This window comes from Charadrius vociferus, unplaced genomic scaffold (genome assembly GCF_000708025.1).
Source record: "Charadrius vociferus isolate BGI_N301 unplaced genomic scaffold, ASM70802v2 scaffold608, whole genome shotgun sequence".
NCBI lineage: Eukaryota > Metazoa > Chordata > Aves > Charadriiformes > Charadriidae > Charadrius > Charadrius vociferus.
This window is the reverse complement of record NW_009649605.1, coordinates 646,518-655,914: the sequence shown is the minus strand read 5'-3', so window position 1 is coordinate 655,914 and position 9,397 is coordinate 646,518. Positions and strand designations below refer to the sequence as shown.

The window sequence follows — 9,397 nt, the reverse complement described above, 5'->3', positions numbered from 1 at the left end:
GGAACACAGATGTCACATTCATTTCTCCACCGGAGCGATTCAGAGGAATACATACTTCTACCAGTGAGAATAAGAAATATCTCTGTTGACATTTTATTTTTTTCTTCCCTGGCTGCTTCATCTTCAGGTGTCGGAGGATGGTGGTTGTCATTTCAGATGATTACCTGGAAAGTGATGAATGTGATTTTCAGACCAAATTTGCTCTTAGTCTTTCCCCAGGTAAGACCTCACAAATATCCCATTTAAAATTGCATATCAACATTAGAATTTTTATTACAGTAACATCTCCAGCTGAGATCAGTGCTGTACTATTGGGCACTGCACAAATGCAGAATGAGGGGTAGTCTCAGCAGTGTTTAAACGTTAGATAAATACAGGTGAGAAAGGAGAAAATAAATGATAATTACAGAACCAGTAACTCAGTTGCAGACCTGGGTTCTCACTGCTGACCTACATTTCACGTGTGTGAAAGTCCACCCAGGCACAGGGCTTGCCCTGGGTGTAATGCCCTTCACTCGGCAAACAGATTTATCGCTATTAGAGGGAGCCATTAAAACTAACGGTGGCTTTATAATTTTGTTGTGCGGGCAGTGACCTGGACTTAGTTCCTTGCCCTGCTGTTGACCTTCTGCATGACCACGAGCAAGAAGCTTAGCTGCTGATGCTTCAGTGCTCCAGCTGTCAAGTGGGTGAACGCTGCCTGCTTCAGAGACGTTGTAGCTGTATGCCAGGCTTGTGAAGGGCTTCAAGGTCCGTACAGGAAACAGGCTACTAAAGAGAAAAGGATTTTAATAAATTCAGAGTGTGAGTAAATGCTGGGAATAGGGGAGCAGGTAATGAACGTGCAGCTTTTTGCAGAGATCCTTGAGTATTGTGGATAGGTAGACAAAATATGGAATGAAGGTTCAACTTGGATGGGAAAAACCTGTTACATATTTCGTTCTGAACTGAAAAGCCATCAATTTACTTCTGTCAAGTCTGTTCAGAATGCTTTTCTCTAACCAGTAGTTATCCTACACTTGTGTGTGTTGCTGGGGAGTTAGTGCAGCACCGCCTAATAGCATGGAGGATATGTAATATCAGTAGACATGTCTTCATGTAAAGTCTCTTTTCTACATGAGGTCTCTAATGTGGTTTTATAAGTGACGTGCCAGAGGTTAAACTGGAAGCCACTGGCAGAGCTAGGAGTTAGCTCCATCTTCCTTGACACAATCATTCCATACGATGGCCATTAATCCACTGAACACCCTTAGCATGTTGCATCAGCCCTCAGTCATCCAGATCTGTAGCAAAGTCCTTTTAGTTCTTTGCCATTTTTTTGTTGGCATCATGCCTTTCATTAGAACAACAGGAAAAGAAATGCCCATCTGTAATGACCTGAGCTCTACCAGTAAAAACAGGCGTGTAGGTACAGGCTTACAGAAATCACAGAGTTAAGTGTTTGTGTGGGGTAACTAATGCACAGAAGGGTTTGGTGACAAGTTCTGGGAGCTCCACGGTTTACTTAAGCATCTGCTGCAGTTACGAAATCCTGGTTTCTTGCCTCATCCGGGTCTCGGCATCATTGCTTGCGTTGGGCAGCACAGTTTAGGTGGTAGCGGGTGTCCCCATGGAGAATTATAAGGGGAGATACTCCCCTTTAGAAGAGCTGCTCCTTCAAGCAGCAGCAATCACAGGGAGAGTTCTCTCATCTTGTGCACACCTCAGACAAGCAGTTCATGTTAGCAGGGTGATTCCTCGCAGCCCCGTGTAATCGGTGGGTACTGTCTGCAGCCTGAGTGAATCCAGGGTAGGAGGAAAGAGAACTGGAGGTAACCCAGCAAAGCTGACTGTCTAGAAGCAGCGTAGTCTCTCAATTTTCTCTTCATACACACCTGGAAGTAGTCAGGACTGTATGGTCCTGTTTGTATTCCACAAGAAACTCTGTTCTTCTATGCCTGCAGTTCATTAGGCCTTTATCACTCCCATCAGTGTGAGCTGCCCTGCACATGCTGGATGGGGCCCTGCTACCCATTTGATTGAAATGTTCTCAGCAGTGGGCTTGGGATTCAGAAACTTGCTCTCCAGGGTGACAGCTAATCACAGAATCACAGAATTTTTGGAGTTGGAAGGGACCTCTAGAGATCATCTAGTCCAACTCCCTAATTGCATTATAATGAGATGATACAAAATCAGGAGCAAACCTGGATCTTGTGATGTGTGTGCTGCTGTGGGGAGAAAATGGATACGGGATGTGATGGTGGCTCTGTGTAATCCTCTGCCTGTGTGACCTGTCTTTCAGGTGCTCGTCTCAAACGGCTCATTCCAGTCAAGTGCAAAACCATGAAGAACGAGTTTCCAAGTATCTTGCGGTTCATTACAATTTGTGATTACACCAATCCTTGCACCAAAAAATGGTTCTGGATGAGACTTGCAAAATCCCTCATGCTGCCGTGATGCAAAGTCATGAGAGCTAGGTGCTCTTTTGTAATCTGTCCTGGATGTGCCTTCAGACCATGGTGTCGTTCGCGCAGGGTGTTCTACCACTTCAGAACCTGGGTCCTTGCCATCCGTGTTTGGAGCCTGCGATGGGAAGCAAAGAATTTTCTCTAGCACTTCTTTATAACTCGGAAGGGGAAATAAAGCAACTGTGTGGGTATTCCTGTTTAAGTCAGTGAGCAACAGCATCCAGCATTTTGGGTAATAAGCACTTCCACTGAAAACACAGAAAATACACATTTAAAGACTGTCTAATACAAGAAGGCTTTATTGTAAGCATTTCATAAGACCTCAGAGCCTCAAACTGTGGGCTTTCTTAAACAAATATTTCCTATTATTTTAAAAGTTGTTTAATGGCTATAGTAATGTCTAGGGTTGTTGGTGTTGTTTTAAATTCCAGTGAAATCCAGGTGCTGCCTGGTCATCTGCAGGAACTGAGGTTTCAGACCCTGTTTCCTGCTTTGTGAATGGCCAGAGCCATGAGAATGACTGATTTTGGCAGCCCTGCTGGTGGGGCCCAGCCTGCCCTGCTGGGGACGGTGTCCCCTGCCCTGGGCAGTGCACAGGGTGAATGCCTGCAGGCTCTCCGTGGCCCATGCTAGCTCTGAGGGTAGACGGTCACCTTAGGTCTTTGTTTTGAGAAAAACAGAACCATATATTTTAATTGTTAAAGCACTGCAAAGAAATGAATGGTTCTCCTGTTATTCTTAGCAATATCTGCAAAATTAAGTATCCTTGTAATTGTAACTAATGCAGAATTACTGACTGTGGTTTATTTTCTGTGGATGTTTTCCTCCTCAAGTTAGCATCACAATATTCCTGTCCCATGTTCATTTACAGGGTAGATCCCTTGTAACTAGTATTTTCTGAGGCTGTCCCTCAGATTTGCTGTAAGTGGTTGTTTTTCACTTGTTGAAATCAAGAAGTGTAAGGAAAGACATGCTCTTGTGCCATGTTGGTCATGTCTGTCTCTGTTCAAGTCCCATTTGCTTAAGTGAGCTTATACCAGCATTGTATATTCCCAGATCTTATTACATGTTTACAATAAATCCTTTCTTTAGTAGAAATTCAGTCTTAAAGTATATAATTTCAGTGAAAATCCTTACTACACAAAGTGGGGGATGCTGTTGCTCGTTGGCCTCGCCAGGAACAGAGCTGTGCACCTAAGCGGGTCCAGATCTTAAAATATTTCACCTTTAAGAGCCTTCTAAAACACATCAGCTTTTGGGATGCCCCCCAAAGGTACAGGGATAAATACTGAATAAAGAGTGTATTAAATTGTCGATTGGGCTGTTTAAAATATAAAGGCTAATGTTACTTTAATAGGAAAAAGTGTATTTTAATTAACCACCACAATCGTTAATGCATTTCTGTGACTAACATCGATATTTCTCTGCTTGTTAGACTCAGCCTTGAATTCTGCAGAGGGAGTAGTGGATCTCATCAGCTCTTGGTGCTCAGGGGTGCTCAGCTCAGATTCTGCCCAAAGTAGCATTTTAAAGCGACCTGTTGGTGTATTAAACAGATTTGCAGTAAATATTTACTTTCTAAATTGGGAAGAGAGGAATCTTGCTTATGTATCTGCAGTTGCTTGAACTCTGCCTCTCCGTTCATTACTTCAGCCACTGACTCGTGTTGATTTTATGGCTTAATGTTTTACTAGTTTACATTTTTAAGGTTGCATCTGGATGTGATTTTTTTTTTTTCTTTTTTAAGGATTTGTTTTAAAGCGTTACCAGGGCTGAGGGGCAGACCCTCACCCACCCTGTCGATGAATGGTCCCTTACCAAGGGGTGCTGCAAAGTCCTGTCCACGTGCCGCGTGGTTCCTCCTGGCTGAAAGTGGGCAGCCAGGCCTTGACCGGAATGCGGTGAAGCTCGTTCATGCACCTCACGTTAGCGTTGGGGGCCATTTGCAGATAGACCCACCACCTGGGTGTTTTTCAGTCCCTCCTACAAATATAACTGCTGCCATCCTGCCAAGGTGACGTTGGCACCTCTCTGTCTCGCTAGAACAAGTGAGAAATCTGTGGGCACAGGAAGAGAAAAGTTAAGCTGGTGAGGGGTTTCTAAATAGTTCAGCTTCATGTCCTATTGCCCTCAGGCCTCTCCTGCAGAAGTGGAGACAGCTGCTTGCCTCGGGGTTTCTGCATAATCGTTAAATGTTAATTATAGAAGAGTTTCTGGAGGCTGCTTGATCCCCAGGCGCTCTCGGGGCTCGGTGAATTCTCCTACTCTGGAGTGTCTATAAACATTAATTATGGGTCATTACTCGCAGGACCAAACCAGATTCCTCTTGTTTCGAGAGCTGAAGGGATTGGGTGACTAATGAGGGGCAGCGGAGGCCGCGCTGCAGACGCTAGAGGGAGGCAATGGCCCACGCTGGCACCCTGCGAGGCATCCGCTCTTGCGGCGAAAAGAGGAGCTGGTTCTCTTCCTCTGCCCTTTGCACCTTCTTCTAAGGAGGCCATCCCAAAAATAGTGAGAATTTTGGCAGATTGAACCTCGTGCGGTGTGTTCTGCGCGAGTCCTGACGGGCGGTTTAGGACTTGGGATGTTGCAAAGGAGGAAAAAAATAATAGCAGCGAAAATAATAATGTTTGTAGCAAATGATGTGGCAATCTCCGAGCAGGGAAGGCGCTGCTTCTGCAAAGGAAAGCAAAAACAAGAGCTGAATTTTTAAACTTTCTGACTTCCAGTAGATAAATCCAATATTCCAAATAATTGTGAAAGACAGTGCTTCTGCGGGATCTCGTTATCGCCCAGCTCTCTGTGCCCCGGCCCTTCTGTCTGCCTGGCTCGGGCACCATCAGGTATTACTGTGGTCAGACTGTTGCTTCGTTGCAGTTACAACTGTCTTGTAGGCTAAAATCATTATTTTGGGGTAAAGTGAGGTAACAGCCCTAAAACATAAAATATGTGCTTTAAATATGTATCCTTTTCTATGTAAAAAAAACAGAGTTTACGCACTTCTGACATTTTCATACCTGTCTTGTCACGGTGACTTTATGAAGAGTGATATCTATGAACGATATAAAATCTTGTTATTGTAAACACGTTTCAGTGGCAGTTGTGGTTCTCCTCCCCTCTTTCACACTCAGTGGAAGGTACAAATTTTGAACACCTTTAAAAAAGGGATTTACAAAATTGTGATGTTACATTTTTTTTTTACATTTTGTTTCTTTCCCTCACTGAAATTGTCCTGATTGAATCTGTTAGTACCAAATCATTTATTTTTATATATATACATATATATTTATATTACTTTCTATCCTGATCCAAATCTTTGGAAAAGCACCCGTGTTTTATAGCCATTCAGAAAATAGTCAACAATTCTGTGGGGTTTTTTCCTCCTCAACAAACAAAACTTTTGCTACTTGTGAAAACATTTTAGAATAAAGAATTTGAACCCAGCAGGCTGAATCTCCTTCTTTGGGCATCAGAGAATGAATATTAGGTCTCAAAATGAAGTGTTAGTGAGATGTGATACGAGTTAGTTCTTTTTTGTTTTTGTGTTTTGCCTAAACAGCTTCTGCAGTGGAGGTTTTTGGCCGTGCCTGGAAGAGGGAGAGGTAGAGTTGAGTCACATCAGGAGGAAAATTGTCAAGGAATTGTAGTTCGGACACGTGTGGTTCCTCTCCAGGTCTTGTTTTTGGCTTTGCGGTCTGTGTGTGTCACCCTTCTGGCCTTGCTTCAGCCCTGGTACCCAGCAGGCTGGAGGGGAGGGAGCTAGGGCATTCCGCAGGGATGCTGGGCCGTCAGCTCCTGCTCTCCGTTCTTTCCAGAGGCCCCGGCAGGGGACAGATTGCAGTGCAGCGATCCAGAGGATTTTGCCAGCTTTATTTCCTTTGGCTCGGAGTCCGTGCAAGCCAGGGGAATAAGTTACAAACCCAGCAGCTGTCGGGGCCAAGGCCCTGCCGCAGGAAAAGACGAAGGATCCCTGAATCACGGAAGTGTCGGTTGGAAGGAATTTCTGGAGGTCAAGGACGAGCTGCTCCTCACAACAGGAGGGACTATACGCTAAGCCGCTTGCGGGACAATATTCCCTATAAAGCACACCAAGTAATGTCTTTGATATGGCTACTATGAGTGAACATATGGACAGCGATAGGGAAACCATCCCTGAATATATTATTCTAGACAGAAGTCGCTGGGAGGAGAGTCCCACTCCCAGAAGTCCTGGCACCCCGTCCTTTTCACTGCAGCTTGACACCACTCGCCTCTTTGGATGGTTTGCAGCAATTCGTGATTTTTGCCTGTATTTGGCAGTAGCTCAGACTCGGGTGGGGTAAGGGGGTCCAGCTGCGGTAGCTCTTTCTGTCTCTTATTCCTCTGGTGCCAGAAGAAATATTCCCAGTCCTTTCTTTCACTTTGATGCAGGAACATCGGCGCCATTTCATCGTTCACTGGAGGACAGCGTTTACCTGGTGAAATTCAGTAACTGCTGCTGAATGTTCAAAGCTTCAGAGATGGAAGGTGAGAGATGAAGTATTGCCCCTTGACAGACCAAATTCTGGTCTTCATTACGCTGACATGAAACAAGTTGCTTTATCACGATTGAGGCACTGCTTGGTCCAGAGGGCACATTTACTGAAGGAAAATTAGCATAGGGAATAAAATGTAATTATGCATAAAAAACGGCTGGGAAAATGTTGTTGGAGCATCCTGGAAACATATTTTAATGAGGCAATAAAAAAACCCAACAAACACAAGGTTCATGTTACTGGAAAGCATGCTAATAGACCTTATTAAAAAGCATCTGTCAGAGCTATTAGTGTTTTACTGGACAATTAGGCATGTGCTGCGTACAAATATTTCTTCAAAGGTAATTTTCTCTAGGCGCTACTTTATAACCAATTTTGGTTCAGCTGATCCCCACCAGCATTCTGAGATGACTTTGAACCTGACCCAACTTCTTCATAAGCACTATCAAGCTCAGCCCCGAAAACTTGTTTATGTTTTTTGCAAAATCTGCAGTCAGGAGAATCGATATTGTTGTATCCACTCCGGAGCTGTGCTGCCCTGCAAAGCTTTAATTAATCGAAGGTGTATTTAAGTGTTAAGCTGTTCCAAAGTCTGATTTACAAACAAAGCATCTTCTCTTCCTGTAGCAGAGCCTGGCTTAGCAGCGTGCCTTTCCCTCCTCCCATTTTGCTGCTGGAGCTGCTCGTGCAGCGACAGAGGTCGGGGCTGTCCGTGCCCACCGGACAGCGGTTTGTTCTATCTCAGCTGGGTAAGATGGTTTCCACAAAGGCATGTCACGGTGCGCCAGCGGCTGTGAACTGCTGCACCGTGCTGCATGGACCGCATCCCTTCAGTTCAGAGCATGAACCTTCCATCAGCTGCATCTGAAGTTTCTCCTGGTTGGCAGCCGGCAGACGGGCTTCGATTCCAATTTCCCCAGTTCCTAGGCTGGCTTAGGTTGGGTTTTGATGGGGCTGGACTGGAAGAAGGGAATGAACTCAGTCTGCATTGGCCATGAAATACTTGACTATGCTGCTTGGAACCTTTTTCCTCCTGTTCCACACCCGCCTTCCCACTGCCCTGCAGAGCAGGGACAGCCATGCGTGGCGTCTGGGGCTGAGCTTGAGGACGGTGCATTTGCTCCATGCTGTGTTCTCAAGCCTCCCCTTCCCAGCAAACGCAGAGTCCCCCCCGGGTGAGGAGGCAGGTGGCAGATGGCTGGAAGCAGAGAGGCACTGGGAGGAACGTGCCAGGGTTTCCTCAACAGCCAAGCATCCAGAATCTCCCTGGACGGCACAGATTTCGTACAGCTCTCAGCCCTACCATGCGTTCATGCGGGGAAAGAGCCAAGTAGCGTGCCAGGCTGGGTGCCAGCCCGCGGGGGAAAGGATTCGGGGCTCGCGAGGTGGACGGCTGCTTGTTTTGCCTGCGCCCAGGGAGCAGGAGGGCTCTGCAGGGGAGGCAGCAAGAGAGACAGTGCAGGACCAGGAGAACCCTTGCTTCAAGCCCCGTGAGAACGTGTGGGCTCAACGCTACGAATCTTGTCTGGTTTGTTAATGATGTCAAAGTCAGGAGGTGACGAAACAGGTCTTTACCCACTGTTTAGGATGCTAAAGTTAGGAAACAGAGGGACTCACAGGAAATATGGTCAAGCAAATGTGGGGGTTATAATGAAGTGAACTTTCACAAAGTTTTTGCAGCATTTTTCTGGCTCTAATCTTCAGCTATGTTCGCCTTCTGTTTGTGTCAGCAGAAATAATAAGAGCTGCAAGTCCTAAGGTGCTTAACTGCTTGTATGCCAGTTTACAAGCTGCTGCCTCTGAAACAAAAAATACCATTCAGGAGGGAAAAACTGGGTAAGGAAACCCGAAAGTCCACATGCCATTCCTTATCCTGCTGGAGCCACGGCAGACCCTGTGCTCTGCTTTACAGCCGCGTTTTCAAAAGTATTCCAAAATCTGGGTGACTGATCTAAAACTACAGGATTCTGGAAGATTTAGTGTTTGATTTTTGGCAGCACTTGGCAGACACCCTCAACTGAAATATACATGGAAATGAGATTTAAAGTGCTTTGAGCTGAGGACTAAAATGGACATTGGCCTTAAAATGTCAGTGTCTCAGCATCTCTAAAAACTCACATGGGTATTCAAAGAACATAATTTTTCAATATCAGTAAATGGCTTTTGAGATCTTTAGAAAAAAGCATCACATTTTTTTTCTCTAAAGCTATTTAGTCTAAAAATGAATATTCCCTGTTTTTCCTAGCAGTTATTCTTTAGCCTCCTTGGTGACTTAACCTCTTCTAGCACTGCATCTGGCATCTGCTTAGCTGCATTGTTTTATCGAGCATCGAGAATGGAGGCTTTTAAGATTTTTCTATCTGAGCTCTCAGCAATCTCGCCTCATCAGCATGCTGCTCTCGGCAGACGGGTTTTTCTTCAGCTCCAACACATGCA

At 45.3% G+C, this 9,397-nt stretch overlaps 1 protein-coding gene across 1 annotated transcript in view; it reads left to right on the top strand.

The window, feature by feature from the left end:
* The window catches only part of MYD88 (myeloid differentiation primary response 88), a 9,428-nt gene extending 6,700 nt beyond the window's left edge, over positions 1-2,728 (top strand). Inside the window, exons 4-5 of the mRNA XM_009890480.1 lie at positions 128-219; positions 2,282-2,728. Coding sequence (XP_009888782.1) covers positions 128-219; positions 2,282-2,436 — 247 coding nt within the window. The 3' untranslated portion in view covers positions 2,437-2,728. The remainder of the gene's footprint in view (positions 1-127; positions 220-2,281) is intronic.
* Positions 2,729-9,397: the final 6,669 nt, after the last annotated feature.